Source organism: Apodemus sylvaticus, chromosome 23 (assembly GCF_947179515.1).
Source record: "Apodemus sylvaticus chromosome 23, mApoSyl1.1, whole genome shotgun sequence".
NCBI lineage: Eukaryota > Metazoa > Chordata > Mammalia > Rodentia > Muridae > Apodemus > Apodemus sylvaticus.
Window position 1 is genome coordinate 56,909,270 of NC_067494.1, and position 26,822 is coordinate 56,936,091.

Consider the following 26,822-nt stretch of genomic DNA (forward strand, 5'->3'; position numbering starts at 1 on the left):
AAAGCCACAGCAAACCCCGGTTCTTAGGACCTGAAACTTCTGGACGATGTGAGAGCGGCGTCCTTAGAGCAGCTGCGGAAAACACGCCTGTTCTCTGCCCCAGCCCCGGGCTGCTCCGACCTGGGAGGTGCCAGGGCCTCCGGGCTGCAGCTCCGGACGCTGCGCTGCTGACCGCGGCCTCTCCCAGGCCAACAGCCGGGAAACCGGGTCTGGGGAGAGTTTCCCGGGGTCCAGAGAAATCTAGGGCACCGGCTCTCTCTGGGAAACCAGCAGACAGTTAGGGACCGCGAAATTCATTCGGGTAGAAGGGGAATGGAGGGTTTTCCTGTCACTCTGGGCTGGATCTTTGGAGCAGATCTCGCACACCCGCCCACTAAACCCTGGTTCCGGTGACGTTTTTGCTCTAAAGCCCACCAACAATCGATTTTTTCCCCGACTCCAGCCAGTTTTTCTTTCTTTTCTTTTTTTTCTTCTTTTTTATGTCGTGTCCACCCAGCTTTTTTCTTTTCGTGGTCACTTTCCGGGTCCTCCCAGTAGCCCGCCCCGCACAGTCCCGCCTACCTCCCTCCTCATCTCCCCCTGCCCCTCCTTCCTGACCCCGGGGATTGTGGTCCCTTCCATCTCAGGGTTCCCGCCACACTGCTGCAGCTGTCAGGCTGTCCTGGAAGGATGCTGCATGCAAATATCTGAAAGTGAGTTCTAAACCTCTCAGATAATAGATAGGCAGCCTCACTTCTTAGCTTGGAATACAAGCCTCCTGGGCTAAAAACCGCACAGCAAAATATAAGTAAATTCCGTTTACTTTTGTTCCATTCCCAACACAAAATACTAAAAATAAATGAAAAAGCCTGGCTCCCTCCCAAAGCCTGTCACAAAACATACATGAATTACAAGAAGGACTAATCATATGAAAATGTGAGTGAAAAGGTTTGCGACAAAAGTAATGAGAAGGAACCTGTGGAGCTCCAGGGACAAAGGTCGCTGTAGGGACACTGTAGGGACAAAGGTCTACTGTGCAATCAGTAGAACAGGGCAGTGGGAAAGTATGGATAAAGTCAAACTCCAGAAGCATTGTTCTGGCCACAATAGCAAAGATAGTGCAAATACTTTTCCCGAAATAGTCTAATAATCATAATATGAATGAAAACATCAACAAAGACCCAGTTCATGTAAGTGAAAATAGAAAGACGCAGGCTGGGCAGTGGTGGTGCACGGCTTTAATCCCCGCACTTGGGAAGCAGAAGCAGGAGGATTTCTGAGTTCCAGGCCAGCTTGGTCTAAAGAGTGTGTTCCAAGACAGCCAGGGCTATACAGAGAACCCTGTCTCTGGGAAAAAAAATTAAAAAAAACCAAAAACCAAAAACAAAAACTGAAAATTGAAAGACACCATAAAAGATTTTGATAGGAAAGAAAAAATAAAATGCTGTCATGAGATTACAACGTGAAATTCTATACACAGGGGATTCAGGGTCAGGATCAGAATGATAAGGAAAATGGGCATAGACATGAATAAAATTTCAAGGGAAAGGGCATTTGTGCCCAGCACATCACTGTATCACTCTTGTCTGTAACATACAGGCTGGATTTTGGTTAAAGAATGCATTAAACGTATAGATTTCTTTTGGTAGGGTCGACCTTTTTACTGTGTTAATCCTCCTGATCCATGAGCATGGGAGATCACTTCAATTTTAAACATCTTCAATTTCTATCTTCAAAGACTAGGGGTTTTTATCATGAAAATCTTTCAGTTGCTCACATAGTGTTGTGCAAAATATTTAATCCCAACCTTAGTTTCTACCCAGCCTTTGATTATTCACTTCCCGGTAAAAAGACACACACTCTTTATAAAAACTTTTATCGGCCCTAGAGCTGGGAAAATATCTATCTGTGAAGTAGATGTTGTTCTGTCAAGGGTCAGGGTATGTCTGTCAATTCTGGCCTGGTGTTCTGGCCCTCAAAACTTTATACTAATCATGCTATACATCTAAGGATGATCCAGGTAGCAGGGTAGCTGGGTTTAGGGAAGATGATGGGTTATATTTTATGCAAGGGGAATTCAGAGTGGGTCCTGGAAGTGCAGCAGTCTGGCACTGGACCAGTGATCAGATGGGGAGATTCCTGAAGATCCTCTCAATAGCATGGCAGGTGGTGAGAACAAGTTCCTTTGCTTGGTTATTGTGTTGTCATCCTTGACCATCAGGACTGTGGTAGCAATGACCTGGAGGCAGACTAGCCATCCTTGGGCCACTGGGTCCAGCTTCTTCGATAAATAAGTCACTGGAATCTTTCATGGGCCCAAAGTTTGAGTGAGCCCTTCTTTTTCTGTCCCCTTTTTCTCATCCACATACAAGTGTTATGGTTTGTGAATGTCCCGGAGGGCCAACGCCATTGCTTTCTGCAAGGCTTTTCTTAAATTTCTAAAAGCCATGTCCATTTCAGGGGTTCATTATAGTTTGTCTTCCTGTCCCCTTGTTGCCCCATATAGGCTTCCAAAAGTCTTTCTAGATATTCTCTGGGGCTCTCATTCTTTCCTTGCATTACCCCGATTTGCTTAGATAAATTTCTGGGCCATCTCGTGTCTTCACGGAGAGGCCCCCACCAAAATCTGATGGTAGACTCAGAGCTTCTCCTTAGTTTTTGAACCTTTTTATTTGGTTTGGCATGGTCCATAACATAGTTATAGTGATTTTACTTTTGTATTTTCAGCGCATTGATGTGACATTTCAACAAGAATTTCAGTCTTTCTTCCTGGAACAGAAATTCAGAGAAAAGCAACAAGAATGAATGCTTCTCTGTTAAATATTCCCTATGTAGGTGTGATGTCCTCTTGTTTTGAAAGTTGTTGTATTTATTGAAACCCATTTGAGACTTTAATTCTCTACATCTAGTTATGCTATCTAAGGTGTATATTTTCTATGATTTATTTTCTTTTTCCTTTCTGATAATTATAATTAAGTCGTGAGGTAATTCACCTATATAACACAAATACACAGACACTGACATCACTGAGCCATATAAGGAAGAGTAAAATATATGGAATAGTAGCATAAGAAGATAATCTGCATCATGATTCCTAATGCTAAATATTTCAGCTACCTACAGACACAGAAAACCTAAGAAATATCTGGATTCTTCTTGCCATCACAGTGATGTGTCTGTGAGGACATTCAGATTGCAGTATTTTGGTTTCTCTTTTTGGCATTTAATGTTGCACAATGATCATGTGTGTGTTGAATACCAAAACCCAGGCACTTGAAAAGTCCCCCAAACTGCAGGAGTCATGGGCATCATGAGAGAGTCAGCAGTCACAGCACAATGGGGAACTGCAGTCCAGCAGCCCTGGATATTCCCAGTTTAGAGGAGCTTCAGGGCTGGGAAAAGATCTGCAATCGAGCAGGGGTGCGATTTCTGCAGCTGCTCTTAAGGACGCTGCTCTCACAATTCTGCTGTGAATATCTTACCATCATTGGGAAGCTAGAGGTCCTATGAACTGGGGCTTATCATGATGTTTTTCATTCATATTTCAGCTGTAATCATTCAGTCATAAAATATGTCATAAATAATCTGGGAGAACAGCTGCATGTTCTGTTCTTTGCAAACATGTTTCTCTTTGCCATTTTGGGCAGCTATAAAACTCCTGGAATTTAAATTCATCCATGCTTTCTATGTCTTCTGTTTTACCACTTGCTTACTCAAGACCATTTCACCTGCCCCTGGGGACAAGAAATCCCAAGAGAATTTTGTAGATGATAATCACAGGAGAAACTAATATAGTTTTAACTTAATCAGAAAATATTCTTTATAGAGCACCATAGTTATACCTATAAATATTAACATTTATTAAGCACACTAATTACTTCCCATTAATTTTCTGTCTGAAGTGTAATCCATTTAGGATATAAATATAGCATTCATATTCCATGTCTTCATATGCTTATTTCTAATTTTACACCTTAGGTCCAGGCAAGCCCAGTATTACAGTGAAATTGTATCACACCACCCTATTTTTATAATTAGGAATCCAATGAGTAGAGACCATGCTTTAAATAATTATTATCATTCCCATCTATCAGAAAAATGTTTTCTTTGTTCAAATGAATATCTGGGTAGCTGTTGTTTTATATTTCATGCTGTGCTGATATTGTGCTTTGTGACTGTAGACTTAGCGGAATGGAAATGCCTACAGTCTGCTCCCAGGGCTTTTTACAGAGACCACGTGTTTCAGAATTGCAGTTGGCTGGTTTCTGTGAGTGAGCAGCAGTTTCCTTAGCTCCTCCTCAGGTTTCCTGGGGACAAGACTGCATGTGTATGAGCTGTGTGTGAATGAGTCTCTCATCTCAGAGTAAAGTGAAATCCTTAGAGGAAACAAAACCTTTTCTTTTTTGCGATATTCTTTCTTTCCTTCAGGTTTATCCCTTTTGTGGATATTAGCATCTTGTATTTTCATTCCATGTCACGTTGCAGGGGGCTTTCTGAAGCCTCTTTTCTCCTATGCATGTGTTGCACTCCTCAGCCAGATCTTCTCACCTGTGAAGCAGAGCAAAGAGCCCTGGATGGTGTAGGGTGAGGAGATGGTAGTAGAGGATCCAGGCATGTTAGAGGACTGAGGGAGGGGAAGGGAAGGGCTCAAGGGATATTACCTAGAAACAGGATTTTGCCAGATTTTATTTCATTTAAAATCTTTTTTAGAGAATTCCACTAAAAATAATATCAGAACATTTCTATTGTAGGTATAAGAAGAGTCTCCTTGAAAGAACTTATACTCAGAGGCAAGTAAAGTCTAATCTGACTTTGCATGTGGGTGATCTGTCCCTCTCTCATTCATGTCACTGAACATGTCTACAAACTATATTACATATTTTCATCATTATAACTTTAATGCAATGTTTAGTTGTAATGATTGGTGGCTTTTGGTTTTTCTGCTTTTAGAATTTTGGAGAATTTTATAGTTTCTTCATGTTCTGTATCTTTTAGGATTAATTTCTCCATTTCATAAAATACTGCCAGCAAGATTCTGATAATATGCTGATAAGACAAATCTTTGCAGCATATTAAATTCCATCTACATTGTCTTCCCACATATATCCCCTGTTTTTTGTGTTCATGTCTCAATGTTTTACACTGCTGTAATTTAAATATTTTTAAATCACCTCATACCATTTGGTCTTTCTCTCATAATTTTTGAATTCTTTGTAGTTTCTCATAACTTTATAAATTTTAGGAGGATCTCCTCTATATTAAAAGAATGCTTGTAGGATTTGGGTATTTAGAATCTTACACATTCTTTTACATTCCTTCATAAGTTTGAATGAGAACATGCTAAGTATTTCACATGTCTTTTATGTATTCTTTTGTTTTCTGCTTACTGTTCATGTTCTAGATTCTTGTAGCAGACACTTTTCAACAGTGATCCTTGCTATGATTAAAGTTTTGCTTTCATTTTTTCATTTTACTTTTTGTTGTTGTTTAGTTTTGCCTTTTGTTCTTTTACAATGCTTCCTTTATGTACTCCTGGCTATTCTGGAACTCTCTGTATAGACCAGGAATGCCTTGATTTCAGAGATCCATGTGCCCCAACCTCTCAAGTGCTGGGATTAAAGGTTTGCACCACCAGGACAGGTTGACTTGTTTTGACTTCGTCCTACTGGAGAATACTGCTTGAAGTTCAAGAAGGCTTGGCATCTTCTGATGTTGTGTGTATTTTTTTCCCTGGAAGCTTGTGAAGTGTTACATAGTTTCTATGCTTCTCAGAGTCATCTTTGTCACTAATTCCCTCATATTTCTCTCATATTTCCAACATCACTGAATGGACAATATTTAAGCTTCCCTCTATCAAAGTCCTATTTGGATTTTACTGTTTTATCATTGCTGGCTTCATGTATTTGAGAATTTTTGTGAAATTCATTCATGTTGATCACATAGCTTTCCAGCAAATGGACTATTTGAGCATTTGCTAATGTAGCTGTTGTTTTGCATGTTGATAGTTTTAACTTCTTTCCTTACGTACCATAGTTATTGATTTAAAGTTATAATGATGAAAATATTTAATATGGTTTGTAGACATATTCAGTGACATGAATGAGAGAGGTACAGATCACCCACATGGAACATTCTTCATAGCAAATATTTAAAAATAAAAATATCTTCACTTTTGGTGTCTTATCTTTGTAGTATGTACATTTGTATAAATATGTATTTTGATAGTAGGGTGTCTTTGTTTTTGACTATATATTAGTCCAATGTTTGTTTTAGGGGAACTTTATCTAATTCCATTTTAAGAAATCAATGAAAATCTCCTGGGCATATTCCTAGAGGATTCCCCAGCATGTAATAAGGACACTATGTTCATAGTAGCCCTATTTGTAATAGCCAGAAGCTGGCAAGAACCCAGATATCCCTCAATGGAGGAATGGATACAGAAAATGTGGTATATTTACACTATGGTATACTACCCAGTTATTAAAAACAACGAATTCATGAAATTCTGAGGCAAGTGGATGGAGCTGGAGAATGTCATCCAGAGTGAGGCTACCCAATCACACAAGAACACACATGGTATACACTCACTGATACGTGGATATTAGCCCAGAAGCTCTGAATTCCCAATAAACAATTCTCATATCAAATAATGGCCAACAAGAAGAAAGGAAAGGCCCCTGATCCTGGAAAGGCTCAGTGCAGCAGTGTAGGCAAATAACAAGATAGGGAAACGAGAAGGGAGTGATTGGGGAACAGGGGGAGGGAAGAGGTCTTATGGGACTTTCAGGGAGGGGCAATCCAGGAAAGGGGATATCATCTGAAATGTAAATAAAGAATATATCGAAAAAAATAAAAAGAAATCAATGGACAGATACATAAGTTTATACAATTTTGTCAATTTTTGTTTCTTTCTCTTTGTCTCTATTTCATTGATATTTTGCTGTATATTTATTTTTTATGAACTTCATTACCATTTTCTCTAGGTTTTCTCTTTAGTGTAATTGGTTGTTCAGGAATCTGCACAATGAAGTCATGTGAACTTCCCTGGTGTCTAGAGTGAGTTGGATTTCCACTGATCCTGTCTCTTCTTCATTACATTGTGTTTAGTATCTGTTGTTGTTTAAAACCTTGAGTGTGGACTCCAACTAGGAAGAGAAGAAAACTAAATATATATTAGATGAGCATTTTGTTCATTTTGTTTTGACTAAACATGAGGAGCATGTAGTATGAACATTTGGATGCTTTAACTGCTTTTGAATTCAGTCCATTTGCTTCTTGATTACAATGTCATTGCACTGTGATTTTTTAAATTTTTGATAAATTCTTGGTATTTGATAAATTCTTGGATTGATACTCTGAACATTGGCAAATAAATATGTCTTCTGTAGTCTTCTTTTTATACTTTTATTTATTACCATTTCCATGTAAGCTTGCAATTGCTTGCAGTTTTACTTGTTACTTCTTGTAAGTCTGTAGTTCCATTTAGAAACTCAGTCCTTATGTGTATGTATGAATGCATTTTCCCTTTTGTCACTGTGAGTATTTCACAGTTGATTGAATTGGTTCTAGTGTCATTTTCATTTTTTTCTGGAGTGTCTTGAAAGATTCCTCATTGCCGGGCAGTGGTGGCGCACGCCTTTAATCCCACCACTTGGGAGGCAGAGGCAGGCGGATTTCTGAGTTTGAGGCCAGACTGGTCTACAGAGTGAATTCCAGGATAGCCAGGACTACACAGAGAAACCCTGTCTCGAAAAAACCAAAAGGAAAAAAAAAGATTCCTCGTAGAAATGCATTCATTATTGCTTAGCAATCATTCCTAGATCTTTTGAAAGCACCTTAATTGGATGAAATTTCTAATTTACTTCTTAAATTGTCATTATTGATTTGTAAAACCCTTGATTTGAGTGTTTTGTGTTTTTCAGTAGTACTTAAAGTACTTAAAAGGTCTAAGATTTTTTCCCATGGTATCTCTGCGGTGTTTTGTTTATGACTTCATCATCTTTATAAGAGCGATTGAAATCTTGCTTTTCTACTTGATTCTCCTTTTTAACCTTTGTCTTACTCAGATTTCTCTAGCCCACACGTATGGACCTGGATTGAATAAGACTTGAGAGCAAAAGTATCTTCTCTGTACTGTGCTACTTCTGACGCTCTTCATTATTTTTTTTTCTCTGCACAGGACTGTTGGTCTTAGTGGGGAATACATGTCCTTTACTATTTTAATTCATATTCCATTTCTTCCTGGTCCCTTGTTGGCTTTGTCTTATGACATTTCCATTTGTTCTGAAATTTTTCATATCTTATGGCATTGTTGTTGTTGTTGTTGTTATGTGTTTTGTTTGAATTAATGATCTGGATGGTTAATTAGCCACATTATTGCTTTTCTCCCTTCCTACTGAAATAGAGTTTTCCTGGTTTGGTGTGTGTGTGTGTGTGTGTGTGTGTGTGTGTTATTTACTGTGTTCTCATTTGCTCTGATTTTTTTTCAGGTAATGTTTGCCTCTAATTGTAATCTAGAGTGCTACTTGAATGGATGACCTTCGTTATTTCATAACTTTCCTCAAGTGAACATTATGCTCCATGAATGTTAAGAGCCCAATTTTTTGGTACAATGATAAAGTACATAGTTATCTTTTCATGCCTTCCTGCTTATACAATTGTTCACAAGACTTTTATTATAATTTTAGGTTTTAGGTCTTTCTATATATTTTGACAATGACCCTAACATAGTTCTATTAAGTTTAGTTTTGTAGTTTAATACCTTGATATGAAATGTCAGAAAGAGTTTTGCCTTTTGTTCCTGAAACAGAAACTTAGAAAAGAGACACAGGAAGAATAGGTGTTTCTCCTGTAAATGCACCAGAGTCCAGCATTGCATCCATATTTCTTTTAAAATTGATTTTGCTACTGAAACTTTTACTCAAGTCCTAATCAGACTACTGATGTCAGCATCAATAGATGATTTCTGACAGGGCTGAAGATTGGTAGTCCCATAGCCAACCTAAGCTGATTAGCATTGAGAAAGATGATATAGATTTGAGAGGATGGTTTTCAGTTGGCATACAATCTAGACCCAGGAGTCGGGTGTAGAATTATAAGCTTTTAGGATAGAACAAATCACAGCAGTTCTATTTAATTGACCAAGATGATGAGCTGGATGTTAAGTCTATCTTGTGCTTTCTGGCAATAGCTGTGTTCAATGTATATCTTTTAAAGCCTTTGAATAGGGCAGAAAGTAGTAAGTGTTGAGGATAGCTCTGGGGATATTTGTAATTTGATGCTAACTCTGTTCTCCTGGGAGGGACTGTGAATAAGGAAATAGTCAGCACTCAGGTGATTTCCTATAAACCTTATTCCTACCTTAATTTGTAACATAAAGACTAGAGCCAGTGATTGGTCAGATGACTGGAAGGTGGAGCTGAAAAGTTGGGAGGGAGAAGAAGAGGAGGGAGACAGAGTATGGTAGAGCAGGAGGTGGAAGAAAGGCAGAGCAGAAGCACATGGCCTGGAGAAACCACAAGTCATAAGAGGTCTCATAGATGGGGAAGGTGGGAGTGGAGTGGTAGATCTGCCCAATCTAGGCACGCAGAAAGTATTCATATTAATTGAGCTGTGTTTTCATTGCCGGGGAATATTTGGGATGGAGATTTTCCACAACAGGTTTCAACTTCTTCCTTAAAAAATATTTTCATTTAAGTTTGTGAGTGTTCATCTGCATATTTTTCTGAGAACTGCATGCAGTCCTAAAGTCTGTATCATGCGTTCAGCACTGGAATCAGGTACTGTATTGAGCTGCCATGTGTGTAGAGAGAAGGAAGCTAGGTTTCTCTGGAGGAAGCACAAATGCCCTTTACTTCGTACTTCTCTTTCTAGCCCCCAGGTTTACATTTCTGGTACACACTTATTATGGAGCCAGTATACAAACTTATGTTTTATATTTTTGAAAAACTTAATGAAAAACCATAAAAGATTCTTATATGTGCAACCAAAAGTCACGGTAGAAAATTGAGCTCAAACACTGGAGAAAAGAACAGAATTGAAATCTGATTTAAAAAAAAAAAAGTAAAACATAGTCACTTTGCATACTGATCATAGCCTCCTTCCTTCCAGTCCCACCATCACATCCCTTTCCCCTCATCACAGCCTCCCTTTTTTCCTCAAAAAAGGGAAGCCACTGTCATGAGACACTTTTCAGAAAAGAAAAGCACCCCACTCTCATGAGAACCAACCCTCCCTGGTATATCAAGTCACAGAAGGAATAAGCACATCTTCTCTAAATGAGACCACACAAGGCAGCCCAACTAGGGGAAAGGTATCCAAAGTCAGGCACCAGAGTCAGAGATGGACACCTAATTTTTAGGTGACTCATATAAAGACCAAGCTTCATATTTGCTACATAGGTGGCCTAGATCCTGCTCAAGTATGCACTTTGGTTAGTGGTTCAGTTTCTGTGAGCCCCAGGTTAGTTGAGTCTGTAGGTTGATTTGTGGTATCCTTGACCAATCTGCCACATCTGCATCACATGTCATTCTTCCTCAAGACTCCCTAAACTAATGCTTAGCTCTGGGTTTCTGCATTTGTTTCCATCAGCTGCTAGATTAAGCATATCAGGAGGCAGTTATGCTTGCCTCTCTTCTAGAAGCATAGCAGAGTATCATTATTGGTATCAAGTATTGGTTCTCTCCCATGGATTGAGTGTCATACTGGACTGCTCAGTGGCTGGTCAGTCCATCAATCACTGGACCATCTTTATAACTGAACATCTTGTACACAGTACAAATTTGGGGATGAAATTTTTATGGGTGTGTTGTTGTCTGCCTCCATCCAGTAAAAGACCTGCCCGACTACAGAAGGGGGCCGTTTCGGCTTCTTTATCCCCCACTGGTAGGAATCTCAGCTAGAATCACTCCCACAGAATCTCGGAAGCCTCCCCCATTCCAGGTCTCCAGGTCATCTCTAAGATTCCCCCACCGATTTATATTTTCATTCCTTGTCTTTTTATCCTCCCACTCTCCCTTCATGTGACCCCCTCCTCCATCTCTTCCTTATCCCCTCTTCTACCCAGTTCCTTTTATCTACCTCAAATGTCAATTTTATTTCCCTCTCTGAGTGACAGCCAAGCATTCTTCCTTGGGATGTTCTTACTTAGATTCTTTGGGTCTGTGGATTGTAGCCGGGGTATCCTTAACCTTATAGCTAATATCCACTGATAAATGAGTACTTACCTCAAGTGTCTTTCTGGGCCTGGGATATTTCACTCAGGATTATATTTCCTAGTTTTATGCTTAGCCTGCAAATTTCATGAAGTCCCTGCTTTAATAGCTGAGTAATACACATTTTTTCTTTTTTATTAGATATTTTCTTTATTTTTATTTCATATGTTATCCCCTTTCCTGGTTTCCCTTCCAAAAAACCTCCTGCCCCCTCCCCCCTGCCCCTGTTCACCAACCCACCCACTCCTACTTCCGGGCATTCCCCTACACTGGGGCATAAAGCCTCCTCCCATTGGTGTCCACCAAGGCCATCTTCTACACATGCAGCTGGAGCCATGGGTCCCTCCATGTGTACCTTTGGTTGTTGGTTTAGTCTCTGGGAGCTCAGGGGGTACCGGTAGTTTCATATTGTTGTTCATCCTATGGGGCTTCAAACCTCTTCTGCTCCTTAAGTCCATTCTCTAGCTTTTTCATAGGGGGTTCTGTGTTCATTCCAAAGGTTGGCTATAAGCATCCCCCTCTTATTTGACAAGAACTGGAAGAGCCTTTCAGGAGACAGCTTTACCAAGCTACTGTAAGCAAGCACTTGTTGGCATCCACAATTGTGTCTAGGTTTGATAACTCTATATGGGATGGATCCCCAGGTGTATCATTCTCTGGATGGCCTTTCCTTCAGTGTCTGTTCCACACAGTGCTTCTGTATCTCCTCCCATGGGTATTTTGTTCGCCCTTCTATGAAGGACTGAAGTATCCACACCTTGGTCTTCCTTCTTCTTGAATTTCCTGTTTGTGAATTGTATCTTGGGTATTCTGAGCTTCTGGGCTAATAATCACTTATCAGTGAATGCATACCATGTGTGTTCTTTAGTGTTTGGATTGTCTCACTAACCAAGCAAATGAAATCCTGTTTGACAAGAATGTAAAGTCTCATCTACTTGGTGTTCTGTATGTTCATGGGCATCTTTCATTAAGCTAGGTAAGTTTTCTTCTACAATTTCGTTGAAGATATTTACTGGCCCTTTAAGTTGGGAATATTTGCTCTCTTCTATACCTCTTATCCTTAGGTTTGGTCTCATTGTGTCTTGGATTTCCTAGATGTTTTGGGTTAGGACTGCCAGAGGCCATGCTCACGTTGATCTTCAGCCCCTTTTGTTGTTACTGGCGGGCACAGCTATTCAGGCTCATCTAAGTTGAAAAGGTAGTAGCTCTTGATTTAGCCAAGTTAGCTAACCAAAGTAAATGGGTAAGAACAAACATAGCTCCCCCATGGTTGGGCCAGCTAGCGACAAAACCTGCACCACCTTCTCTTGATTTTTATCTAATCAATATCCTGCAGCTGCTGCCAACTTCCCTTTAAGGTCCTGAGAACAAGTCAAAGCAAGTCTCCTGAGATAATGGCTACACCCTGCTTATTGCAGTGTGTCTCCTGAGATAAAGTCTACCCCCTCCCTACAACCTGCTTGTTCCCCTTTATATTCCAGTGTTAGAAAAATAAAAATCTATTGGAATGTAAACAAAGAATATAGAAAATAAAAAAAGAAAGAAAAAAATTTTCAGCTTGATCAGAATTCCCGTCTTGCTGTCAGTTACTTGCATCTCGTTTCAAATTCTCTCCTAGGTGCCCCCAGGGACCCAGTTGACTGTCCTGCGGTCGGGACATAGGACATTTTTGCATTTCCTTTGACAGTTGTGTCAATGTTTTCTATGGTATCTTCTGCCCCTGTGATTCTCTTTTATCGCTTGTATTTTGTTGGTGTTACCTGCATCTCTGACTCCTAATCTTGTTCCTAGGTTTTCTAATTGTCTCCCTTTGTGATTTGTTTATTGTTTCTATGTTCGTTTTTTGATCTTGAATGGTTTTGTTCAATTCTTTCACCTGTTTGGTTGTGTTTTCCTGTAATTCTTTAAGGGATTTTTGTGTTTCCTCTTTAAGGGCTTCTACCTGTTTGTGTCCTCTTGTAATTATTTAAAGGAGTTATTTATGTCCTTCTTAAATTTCTCTATCGTTGTCATGAGAAGTGATTTTAAATACGAATCTTGCTTTTCTGGTATGGTAAGGTATCCAGGACTTACTATGGTGGGAGAACTGTGTTCTAATGATACCAAGTAACTTCAATTTCTGTTGCTTATGTCCACGTGCTTGCCTCTTGCCATCTGGTTTTCTCTAGTTCTATCTGCCCTTGCTGTCTGATTGAGCCTGTCCTTGCTGACATCCTGGTTGTGTCAGAATTCCTCAGAGTCCTGATGAATTTTTGATCCAGTGACTCTGTGATCCAAAAATTATGGGTGTGTCAGAGCTCCTTGGAATCAAGCTGCTGTGAAGCTTCCTAAAATATTGTGATCTTGTGACCCTGGGTGTGTTAGAGCACCTGGGAGTTGAGCTTCCTCTGGTTGTTGTGGGACTGGGTGTGGAGTTAGCACCCAATGTCTGCTCATAGCACCAGCTCAGATCAGAGGAACCCGTGCCCGTGCCCGTGCAGAGGTTCTCATGTCTCTAGATCCTGCCAGGCCCAGTTATTCCTAGTGTTGGGGCAGATGTTGTGGCCTCCTTACCTATGATATTGTGCATGTTAAAGAGAACCTGGGAGACTAGTATCTTCTCGGTGTTGTGGGCCTGGGTGCAGAGTTAGTGCCCAAATTCTGCTCACGGCACAGTCATTTACCAGAAGGGCCCGTTATGGATTTCCAAATGCATTCTTATTTCTTAGATGCAGGCTCAAACATTCCTCAATCATTTCATTTTATTGTGCTCTCTGATGCATTCTCAGAGATTAGCTGCCACCACCAAACACTTGTCCTACTTATTACAAGGTTTCACTTGTATATATGTTCTCTGATGAGTTCTGAGGTGGTCTTTCTTGGTTAACAAATTGCTCACTATCATTCCATTTATTGATTTTTCTAGCCTGTATTTATTTATAAGTTCTAGAATTGTTTTTCTTTTTAATAGATTGCATTGTTCAGTTCAATTGTAAGATTTCTTTCCAGTATAATTTCTCTGAGGAATTCTAAGATAGGTTTCAGGATAAAACATTTGTCACACATTTGTAAGGTTTCTCTTCTGTATGAATACTCTGATGCTTTTTAGATGGTCTTTCTCAGGAATGGATTTGTCACATTCACAGATTTTGTAAAATTTCTTTCCTGTATCATTCTCAGATGAATTCAAAGAGACCTTTTGAAAGAAAGATTTGCCATATTCATTAAATTTGTTAAGGTTTCCTTTATGGTTCTCTGCTGAGTTCTATTAGAGTCTTTCCTGATAAAGAACCTACCATATTCATTTCATGTGTAAGGGTTCTCCTCTTTACGTATTACCTGATGTTTTATGGATTGACATTAAAGGTAAAATATTTGCCATATTCATTACATTTGTACACTTTCTCTCCTGTAATAAGTCTCTGGTGAATTATGAGATGGCTTTTAAAGATGAAGCATTTGATACATTCACAGCATTTGCAATGTATCTTACTTAGGGTTTTACTGCTGTGAAACAGACACCATGACCAAGTCAACTCTTATAAAGGATGACTAGCTTACAAGTTCACAGGTTCAGTCCCTTATCATCAGGAGGGAGCATGGCAGCATCTCAACAGACCTGAAGCTGTTGGAGTTGAGAGTTCCACTTCTTCTCAAGGCAAACAAGAGAAGACTGAATTTTAGGCAGCTATGATGAGTGTCTTAAAGCTCATGTCCACATGAACACAGCTACTCTACAAGGCCACAACCAATTCAAGATGGCTACACATCCTCATAGTGCCACTCTATGGGCAAAGCATCTACAAGCACACAGTGTTTCTCTCCTGTATGAACTCTTTGTTTCTTCCTATTCAGCTCATCTGTAATATTTCTCTCCTATATGATTTTTCTGATATTTTGTAAGAGAGCTTTTACTAGAAGCTTTTTACTTTTCACATTCTTTATATTTTTAAGTTTTCTCAGTTGTATGAATTGTTTCATGAATCCTGAGATATTTCCAAGTAACATATTTGTCACATTTACAGCATTTGAAAATGATTGAAAATGAATTTAGAACACATCAAAATTACTAAAACTGCCTTTATCCAGAAATCATTTCCCACATTCATTATTTTTGAAAGATTTCTCCTCTGTATGAATTCTTTCATAGCTTCGAATACTGTCCTTCTCAGTAAAGCACTTGTGACATTCACTACATTTGTAAGGTTTGTTTCATATATGAGTTTTCTGATGACTTATAAGGGGGAGATTGTGGCTAAAGCATTTTTCTCAGTCACTACATTTGTAAGGTTTTTCTCCTGTATGAATTCTATGATGAGCTGTAAGTTGGGATTTCTTGGTAAAGCATTTGTCACATTTACTACATTTGTAAGTTTTCTCTCCTGTATGAATTTTTTGATGAACTGTAAGGTGGCATTTCTTGGTAAAGCATTTGTCACATTTGCTACATTTGTAAGGTTTTTCTCCTGTATGAATTCTCTGATGACTTCTAAGAGTACTTTTTTGGGTAAAGGATTTGTCACATTCACTACATTTGTAAGGTTTCTCTCCTGTATGAATTGTTTGATGTCTTCTAAGACTGCTTTTCTCAGTAAAACATTTGCCACATTCACTACATTTGTAAGGTTTCTCTCCTGTATGAATTCTCTGATGAACTGTAAGAAGGCATTTCAGGGTAAAGGATTTGTCACACTCACTACATTTGTAAGGTTTCTCTCCTGTATGAATTATTTGATGACTTCTAAGACTTGATTTACCAGTAAAGCATTTTTCACATTCACTACATTTGTAAGGTTTGTCTCCCGTATGATATCTCTGATGAATTGTAAGATGGTATTTCTGGGCAAAGCATTTGTCACATTCACTACATTTATAAGGTTTCTCTCCTGTGTGAGTTCTCTGATGACTTCTAAGACTGCCTTTCTCAGTAAAGCATTTTTCACATTCACTACATTTATAAGGTTTTTCATCTGTGTGAATTCTTTGATGAATAACAAGACTGCTTTTACGGGTAAACCATTTGTCACATATACTACATTTGTAAGGTTTTTCTCCTGTATGAGTTTTCTCATGAATACTAAGACTGCCTTTGTAGGTAAAGCATTTGCCGCATATACTACATTTGTAAGGTTTCCCTCCTGTATGAATTCTCTGATGACTTTTAAGACTGCTTTTTGCAGTAAAGCTTTTGTCACATTCGATACATTTGTAAGGTTTCTCTCCTGTATGAATTCTCAGATGAATAACAAGACTGAATTTTTGGGTAAAGGATTTATGACATTCACTACATTTGTAAGGTTCCTCTCCTGTATGAATTCTTTGATGACTTCTAAGATTGGAATTCTTGATAAAACACATGTCACATTCACTGCATTTGTAAGGTTTCTCTCCTGTATGAATTCTCTGATGAATTGTAAGGAGGTATTTCTGGGGAAAGCATTTATCACATTCATTACATTTGTAAGGTTTCTCTCCCGTATGACTTCTCTCATGTCTTCTAATTTGTGAGTAGTAGATAAAGGATTTGCCACACTCACTGCATTTGTAAGTATTCCTACCACATTGGAACCTGTAATGTCTTTCGAAGGTTGATTTATGATAAAAACATTTACAACATTTGCAAGGATACTGCCCATAATGAATTTTGTAGTGTAGTTTCAGCTGTGACAAATGAAGAAAGGATTCACTACAGTGTATACATGTATAAGATTTCTCTCTAGTATGTGCTCTCTGATGTCTACAGACATTTGAGTACACCTTTAAGCATTTCCTACATTTTCTGCAATTGTGTGGATTCTTTCCATTATTGTTACTTTGTTTCAGAATGATTTTATGTTTTGAGTCAAAAAGATTTTCATACTCTCTAGCACTTGGTTCTTTCTGGATTCTTCCATTTTGACAAACGATGGAACACATATTCAAAGAGTTTACACAGTCTTTAAATTTGCAAGGTCCATCTCCAGTCTTCCTAATTGTTTGTCTGTTCAGGTGTGATGCTCTGACACAGTCATCTTTATGTTTGGTTCTGGAAGGTGTACCTTGAGAGGATTCATGAGTCATTTTGACAGGATCATTACATTTGGAAGACTTTTCTTGGATAGTCAAATGCTTGTGGACAATGTGCTTTTTGCCTTGATCCAAGACCTTCTCACATTTAAGATAATTCTCTGGAAAAAAAAAGTGCAATTAGGTAAGAAAGAGATTAATACATGAGTAAGGGATTCAATAATGTATGTTCTTTTAAGTTCACAAAGAAAAGTAAACTAGCCATTCAAAAGGAAAAATGCCTTTTCTGTTTCACAATCATTAAATGGATGCTTAGAAGAACCGCAAATTTGATCTATATCAAATGACTGAAAAGGAAGAGCCTTGTAATTCTAAGTTAAACACTGTCCCTTGCAGAAGGTAGGAAAAATAGGTGATCAAGCAAAAATAATTTTGAGATAGATACTGTCTGAATGATCATATTAAAAGGTCAGCTAAAAATTTATTATGTAATTCACGTTGACAGGGAAATCATCATATATACTTGCTTCTACTTCTAAAGTGCTAGGAAAAAAGTCATGGTGCAATAGTAGTAAACATAGAGAGCACATGCCAAAAGGTAAATAAATACATAAAAACAAAATTCTCACAAAAACAGTTGATACTCTTTAAAATATTTTGCATTTTAAAATTCAGGAAAGGGTATATACTGAAATGCAATGGCAAAATTTTAAAATTCCAATTATTTTGTATAAAAGAATATACTTCTTTTCTATACATGTGTAATATTCTTTGAACTTTGAAGTTTTGCTTGAAAACTAGGTAAAAGGGTTACAGAGACTAAACAGGATTCAGCATTGTTTATTATTCAAGTCTCTAGACATTTTAGAATTTCCATCAACAAAAGATATGTAAACTGAAAGAATTAATTTGGAATTCTTCGAGAAAAGTATTCTCACCAATGAAGACAAGATTACTGTAGTTCTCCATCACTACATCTCTATACAGTTCCCTTTGAGTACAGGTGAGACATTCCCATTCTTCTACTGAGAACTCCACAGCCACATCCCTGAATGTTAACAGACCCTGGAATAGAAAATTGCCAATTTACCATGTGATGTAGGACCAAAATGATTTCCTCTTAAAGAAGACCCAAAGAATAAGATATAACTTGTGATATGGATGAGTCATGGCAAACATTCAAGGATCAAAGTTTTCTAGAAGTGCTATAGAGATGTGTCAGAAGTTAAACATTGCTGCTCTTCATAGATAACATACAGAGAGACCTACTATACGCACATATTCATGTCTCTGCTCTTCATGACTTTGATGGTATTTTCTATTACTGAGCAACAAAGAAATCACTTGACAATTTTGTTTGCAGTTTAGATTCTATAATGTCTTTTAAAGTCCTCTAATATGTAACTTATTTGCCAAAAATATCATGGCCGTATACAACAGAATATGAAACCTAGTTCTATGAGATCTAATGTTTCTTATCGCAACATGAATGAAGAATACAAAACACATATGCATAGAGTCTGGAAAATGTAGCAAAACACATAAAAAATGAAATTTAATTTTATTAAGAGGTGCTTCCTAGTCATACTCCTTAGTGTATTTTCCTTAGTGAAACAGGATAGCAAAATAATCTCGCAATCACAAACTTTTAAAGAATATGTCATACACATTTGAGTTCTAGGTGCAGGAATATACCTTGATGAATTAACAGACTCAAAATGTCACATCACACATGGACAAGTAATGATGAGCCAAACTATGATTCAAAATCTACAGTGTCAGCCTTGCTCAGACCTGGACACCAGCTCGATCTTTTCAGCAGTACGGTATGACCGTCTCAGTTGACACCCTGGGGCTTAGGTACCATGCTGCAAATGTTCTAGAGTAAAACAAGTAAAACAAAAAGTGCAAAATTCTAAAGCTACTCTATTATAAATTCTATGCTTCCATATATTGCTCAGTGATATAAGTATTCATGTATGTGTAGATGCACATTCACAATCTTCTTCTAAATGCCTGATCACTTCTGAAATGTAAGTTACATGGCAGAAGAGACCCTTCCTCTTCACTAATATAAAAGACGTGTCTGTTTGATGTCAAAATTGGACATTATATTCATTGAGTCCTATATACAATAGATTCCCTTCGAGATGGCATGTTTTAAGTTTAAGGAAATTTGTGTCTTCATGCTCTAATATCGAGAGAAAGTATACCAGAACAATGCTGTGTTATAATTTTGATTATCAGAAATAAACATTAAGATACATCACATAACATAAAGACTTTAGCTAACATTACAAGATGTAGATAATTAAATTTTGAATGGGTTCAATACGACATACAATATTAAAAGAAATGTGGACACAGGACTCACCTGGGGCACATTTACCAGAGAAGCAGTCATTCTTCTTGTTGCTCTGCTCTGAGTTTCTGTTTCAGGAACAAGGACTGGAATTCCTGACAAAATTTCACATAAAGGTGTCAAACATACAGAGTCTAAATTAATAAAACTCCCCATGGACAATGACAAAACATATAAGAAGATCCCCAAACTAAAATGATGAGGAATCTTGTCAACATCCTCACATAGGAGAGCATGAAATGATGATACATTTAGTGTGGCATATGTAAGGGCAGCTTGAATAATGAATACATGACATCCTGTCTACCCAAAAAACCTGCCTCAAGCCATACATGAAATACAACTTGGATGATTGGGATAAAATTTTGCATAAGGAGGGAGAGGATAGAAAATAACGAGGGTAACCAAGCAAGCTCTCTTGGAAGTTCAAGGTGGAAAGGCCACACTCTTCAAATGATAAGTTGTAGAACAAGGGACTTACAAAGCTTGGATGAAAGTAAACTTCAGGAGCTCTGTAATAGCCATAAAAGTAAAGAAAACAGAAAAAGCAAATAGTATATTGGAATATTCTACTGTAAATATTCTAACAACCATGATGAGTGAAAAAAAATCACGATAATTACTAGGTAATGTGATTGATACATAATCACATTGCAACAGTAAGATATACATACAAAATAGAACCTTCAGAGCCAGGAAAAAATATAATTCTGTCATGAATTTACAGTATATAAAATTTTATGCATAGGAGAATTGTGGCAAGCATCGGGGTGGTAAGAAAAATTAGCATAGCAATGCATAAATTTTCAAGGGAAATAATCATGACATTTTATAGGGCATAAGTCTTCATGACACTTACTTGAGACATACAATCTGAGTAATCTCAAATTTAGCAGCAAATACATTAATACTTCCTAGTCTAGTGATGCTGTGATTTAGTTTCAGAAATATTAAATATTGGAACAGCTGGGAAGTGGTGGCGCATGCCTTTAATCCCAGCACTTGGGAGGCAGAGGCAGGTGGATTTCTGAGTTTGAGGCCAGCCTGGTCTACAGAGTGAGTTCCAGGACAGTCAGGGCTACACAGAGAAACCCTATCTCGAAAAAACCAAATATATATATATGAACAAAATGTGTTCCCTGACTTAATTGTGACCCTGTCTTTAATTAGAAAGGTGTATTTTTTCATTTCATGGATATTGAACAAGAAGTCATTCTGGGATGTCATGAATAACCTCTCTTTACATGCATCTACTATGAAGTCCAGGACCTCTACATTAAAATCCATATGTAACAGTTCCTCAAATACTCAGCTAATTCTGAATAGACATGTTTTTGGATAATTGAGACTTACACTCAAAGGTCATTATCACTCATCCTATCAAGATCTGCTTCAAGTACCTATGTATAGTGTTCAGACACTGGGAGACCACAGTAGTCCATTCCAGTAGTTGCTAGGATAAATTGCCAGACAGATTCTGCTGTTCTCACATCTAAGTGCTGCAACAACATGCATCTATTTTCCATTTGCCTTCTATTCTGTAATACCAGCAGGGGCTTAGAAAATACAATAGTTATAAATATTTCCCTGCATTTTGAAGTCAGAAGAGCATAGAATGATACATCTTAATGCTCTGAAAGAAAATAATTCTTAACTGTGACAGTACATTCAGAAGTGACTAGTAAAACTGACAGTTCAGTAAGTGCATTTGAACCCAGAGAACCAAATAACCCCATTAAAAAGTGGGGCATGGAGCTAAACAAAGAATTTTCACATGAAGAACTTCGGAGAGCTGAGAAACACCTTAAGAAATGTTCAACATCATTAATCATTAGGGAAATGCAAATCAAAATAACCCTGAGATTTCACCTCACACCAGTTAGATTGGCCAAGGTCAAAAACTCAGGAGACAGCAGGTGTTGGCGAGGATGTGGAGAAAGAAGAACACTCCTCCACTGCTGGTGGGATTGCAAGATGGTGCAACCACTTTGGAAATCAGTCTGGCAGTTCCTCAGAAAACTGGGCATGACACTTCCTGAGGATCCTGTTATACCACTCCTGGGCATATATCCAGAGGATTCTTCAGCGTGCAATAAGGACACATGCTCCACTATGTTCATAGCAGCCCTATTTGTAGTAGCCAGAAGCTGGAAAGAACCTAGGTGTCCTTCAATGGAGGAATGGATACAGAAAATGTGGTATATATACACAATGTAGTACTATTCAGCCATTAGAAACAATGAATTCATGAAATTCTTAGACAAATGGATGGAGCTGAAGAACATCATACTAAGTGAGGTAACCCAGTCTCAAAAGATCAATCATGGTATGCACTCACTGATAAGTAGATATTAGCCTAGAAACTTTGAATACCCAAGACATAATCCACAAATTAAATGATGTCCAAAAAGAATGGAGGAGTGGCCCCTGGGGAATTCCAGAACAGGGAAGTGGGAAGGGGTAGATGGAGGAACAGGGGGAAGGAAGAGGGCTTATGGGACTTGCGGGGAGTGGGGACCCAGAAAAGGGGAAATCATTTGAAATGTGAAATAAAAAATATATCAATAAAAAAGAAAGTTAAAAAAAAGAATATAGTAAAAATAGGACATATTTTTCATATAAAGATCTACGTACACCCTGAACAAATGAAAATCCGCACAAAAGAATCATACATGAATTATCCATGAGGACAAAGGTGATAGTAAAGTTCATGTGAGGAATAATGAATATGTGAGAAGTAGGAAGGAATCATCAAGTAAAACTGGAGGAAGCACGATCCCAATTAAAGAAAGTAAAAGAGTCTGAACCATAATTCAGCAGCTACAATGCCTAAAAACCTTCTGCATTAAAAACCTTAAGAAATATATCTTCAGTAAGAACAGCATTTTAGCTACCAATATTCAAAGAGACTTTGCTATAAAATTTGTAGTAGAAGTTTTAAGAGATTAAACACATGCCTACAAAACAAGAAGTGTATTTCTCAATCTTAGTTTCTAGTTCAGAAAGAAAGAAAATGTACATTATTGAACTGACACTGTAGCTAGTGTCACATTCTTCTCAACTGTACTTAATATTCTTATAACTTAGCTACAGGGGAAAGGAATAATGGATAGTGATTAGGAGGACAAGCTGTTCTTCCAGGGGACAAGGGTTCTATGCCAACAACCAAATGGCAGCTCAAAAGTATAACTCTATTTCCAAGATATTCCATGCCCTCTTTTACCCTCTGTATACATAGTGCATGGGAGGTGCTCAGACATCCATGAAAAACAAATATTCATACACATGTAACAACAACAATAATAACAATAAAAGAACAAGCTACAAAAATGATGGAAAAATGGTGAATCATAGAGATACTGTATAAAGCAAAATATTTAACTCTACTTTTCAATGATGCTGTGATTTCACACATATCCAGAAAAACCAGCAGAATCCTGTTTGATTGAAAATGCCTTCTTAATATTGATAAATACAGAATTTAAAACTTGAATCATCACTTTTCTATGTAAACTGGAATAATATCTCACTAACTGTAGCTTAAAAGACTTCAAGAGCCCACCAAAATGTTTAGAAATATGTCCATATAACTTGTTCTTGAGGGACTCACAAACTAGAACCCAAAAGATATTCAATCTCACACTAGCCCCTAGCCAGCTAGATTGCTTAGCAGGAAGAAAACAAATTAGTGGCTGGAGAGATGATGCAATAGGGAAGAATAGTTATAGATATTCAAGAATACCTGGGTTTGAATACTAGCACCAGTATCCTGGTTCACAACTAGTTTTCATTTTACTGCCAGATAATCGAATGCTCCATGTGATCTCCACAGGAAGCAGACACATGTTTTCAACAGAAATACATTAGGTGAAAAGAGCCACACACATAAAAGGAAATAAAAATAACAAAACAAAAACAAATATAGCCAAGAATGGGGGGGCATCATTTTAAACTCATCATTCCAGATACAAGATAGGAATGACTGCCATTTGCTGTTATACTTGTCTAAACAAGTAATTGTAGTATTTCTGGCCAAAATAAAAAAAAAAAATCAAAAGCCAAAAACAAAGTTCAGGAAAGGCAAAGTACATCCTTAATATAACTCCCGGTGGGAATGGAAACTAGTGCAAACTGAAAAATGTCTATTTGGAGATTTGCAGAAACTACAAATGTGTGAAGGAACATTTGTACTAAAGGGATACAAGGCTATTTCAATATTTACAGATATATCAATATAAGACTGAAAATATCTAGAGATTGATACAAAAAATATGCTTGTATGCATACATCCATAAAAGGCCTATGGAAAAACTTAACATTTGGTCAGTATCATGTTTTCCCAAATCTCAGAATAGGATGAACATATACCTAAGGAGTAGTTATAATGCCAAATCTTAACATTTTACAAAATAAGCCAAACTGGGAGAAATCCAGTCTCCTAGGAAAGAGACAGGATGTCCACTATGTCCACAATAACTTAGTATAGTGGACCAATTCTTACCCAGTTATAGGAGGAAAGCAAAATGTCTTAATGCAAAAGGATAAGTAGATATATGATAGAATCTTATTCCAAATTATAATATAATTCTCAACTTTAATAAGTATAAAAATTCCATGAGAAAGGTCAGATCTGATAATCCTTGACATAAGTCATAAGTCTCAAGCTCAAATAACTTGGTGTTTTATATATCAACCAGATGAGCATGAACACACAGCAGACCACTAAAACTTACCACAGTGTTTCTGAATACCACAGATGCCTTGTTCATAGCATCCCTAGAGCAAAAATGCGCCATGCCAGGTACGGGGGGAGAAGCATCATCAGTGACCTCAGCCAGATGTGGACCCCAAGTCCCACATTATACTGCAGCCTGGTCTGGTGTGTCTGTAAACTGATGTAGACTGGACCATGCCAGGTGCCGGGAAAGGACAGTAACAGGGTGGATGGTGTCCAACTTTGTCTTGTCCGAATCGAATATTCTCATATGACTATAAATGGCATATGGTACATTTTGTTCATGAGGAAAACCTTTCTGCATATGAGATTTTTCAGCAAACTGTATTACACAAACTTAAGATACTCAGAATGTATGCCACTTTGGATTGCTAGAATGTGGAGGAAGGTTTGTAAGAAGGGACTGAAGGATATAAAACACTAATTGAACAGATTTCTATATAAATTGGCTGATACTTGTTTCAGCCTTGTACAAAAAAGTTCTTTCTTGGGTCACAACTTGATATTTATTTTCCTGGTTTACAAAAACACAGTAATTGTGAAATTCTGTTTTCTTTATAATGAAATGCTTTCTGTTTAAATTTTTGGCAAACTCCAGAGCACAAAATATATAAAATTTACTGAAATCCTGGCCAAAAGATTAAATGGATCAGAGTAGGCCAACAGTTTGCTACATGTACAAACAGAGTTTCTTTACCTACTTCTGTTCAAAACAGAACCTGGTGCTGCTTTCAGCCTGTCTCAGAGAACATTTCTATGCAGTGGGCAACAGTTATTTCAGGGGCTCTTGATGAGTGACATATGGTGAATAAGTGAGTCCTCATTGTATAACCATGAAGACAAAATCTATATGGGCTGGTTTAAACCCCAGGAAACAACACAAGTGGGCACAAACATTGGGCTAGCAGAACAATAGGGAGGTTATCTATGGAACACACAATATATTGCAGAATTTTCATGAAAATACTCAGGAGAAAACTAATTTTACATGGAAGAACATGGAGTACAAAGAGCATTCCCAGCTATATAGGGCAGAGCTTATATCATCTCAACTGTGAATCCAGATACATACAGAACCAAATGATAACCAGAAATGGGAATCTCAGCATGGCAGATATACAGGCAATAGAGTAGCAGATACCAAAAGACAACCAGAGTACTGACCATGTGGATGTCACTAAACTAACACAAGTATATTACCTAACAGGCAATCTCATCAACCAAAGGTCACAGGGACATTATATATTCAGATAAGAAATATGAACATGACTTAATTTTTCCTACTATCTAATGATTCACAATCTGTGATTCCTAGAAGAGTTATCTGATAAAAAGAATGAGCAGTTTAAAATATTCAAAAGAGTAAATATCAAAATTATGAAAAAAACCCATAGAGCAGATACTCTCTTGCTTTTCATGGTGTGATACAGTACACAGAATGTGCAAAACATAAACAAAAGGGGCATGGTGCAAATAAGTAATAAAGAGTTCAATGAAGAAGCATATGATTTGTAAAGATTGTGCTAAAAGACTGTTATAATGGAAAAAAGCATATATTAAAAATGCTCCATGCTGTAAAGCATGAAAAAATGTCCACCTAATTTGAACTGAAATCCCCGCTCCAATATGTCAGCGTCCACATTCAAGGTCCTCTACAACAATAAATACAGCAGACTAAAGATAGAAAATAGAGATAGTATGTCAGTTTCATCCAAGTTACTTCAGACACCATGCCAGCCAGTGCACAACCATTTCAACAACCATAGAAGTAACAATCTATATGAGATTCAACTATATTATACACGTAGTTCAGTATGAAATGAGTAATTATATACATTCTCCTAAGAAGGGAATTAATCATTCACCAACAAGCATGTGAACAGAAAAATAAATGGAATACTGAAGAATACATAAGTGAAATCTAAACATTGACACAGGTCTTTCTGTTATACTGCAAAGTATAACAAAATGCTGAGTCTATATGAAAATTTGAGAAACTACTGAATTAAAAAAAGCTTTCAGAAGAGCAAAACAAGATTTCTAAATTCATTAAAATTATAGTAGTAAAAACAAAAGAGAACTGGCTTAAAGAAAGGACACAGGTGATATCAATGGGAACTCATTAAAAACAGATTTAAAACTCTTCTGAGATACTAAGAAATTTTTATTGAAGTCCTGACACATCATTTTAAGAAATGACAAATGTGGTCATTAGAAGAATAGAATCTACAGAAACTACAAAAACCCTCAAAGGTAGAAGATCCAGAAAATAAACTTAGAGATACTAATTTTCCTGATTTTACAAGAGGCTAAATTTAACAAAAATCTATTGATATAAAGACAAAATAACAAGAAGAAAAGGAAGGCGGTGTCATTATTATCATGCACAGTAATAAATAATACATTTTAGGAGACTCTAGAACAGCTTCTCCCAACCTGTGAGCTTTGATTCTAGGAGTGAGGTGTGGGTTGAATGACCTTTCACAGTGATTTTTTTCTCACATCATTGGAAAACACACATTTCCGATGGCGTTAAGAACTGAAACAT

At 37.6% G+C, this 26,822-nt stretch overlaps 2 protein-coding genes across 3 annotated transcripts in view; both read right to left on the reverse strand.

The window, feature by feature from the left end:
• The window catches only part of LOC127673902 (zinc finger protein 260-like), a 73,879-nt gene extending 73,481 nt beyond the window's left edge, over nucleotides 1–398 (reverse strand). The window contains exon 1 of the mRNA XM_052169670.1: nucleotides 31–398. The gene's annotated coding sequence lies outside the window, so the exon portion shown is untranslated. The remainder of the gene's footprint in view (nucleotides 1–30) is intronic.
• LOC127673899 (zinc finger protein 665-like) overlaps nucleotides 1–26,822 on the reverse strand; it is a 118,976-nt gene that overhangs the window by 73,542 nt on the left and 18,612 nt on the right. The window contains exons 3-5 of one of the 2 annotated variants that reach the window (XR_007975250.1): nucleotides 19,552–19,634; nucleotides 18,116–18,242; nucleotides 15,352–17,338 (exon numbers count right to left, since the gene is read on the reverse strand). Coding sequence is in view for 1 of the 2 variants with exons in the window: in XM_052169662.1 (XP_052025622.1) it covers nucleotides 15,441–17,338; nucleotides 18,116–18,242; nucleotides 19,552–19,581 (2,055 nt within the window). In the remaining variant the exon portion in view is untranslated. Of the gene's footprint in view, nucleotides 1–11,414; nucleotides 17,339–18,115; nucleotides 18,243–19,551; nucleotides 19,635–26,822 lie in introns of those variants that run through there. The other variant, XM_052169662.1, reaches the window with a different exon arrangement.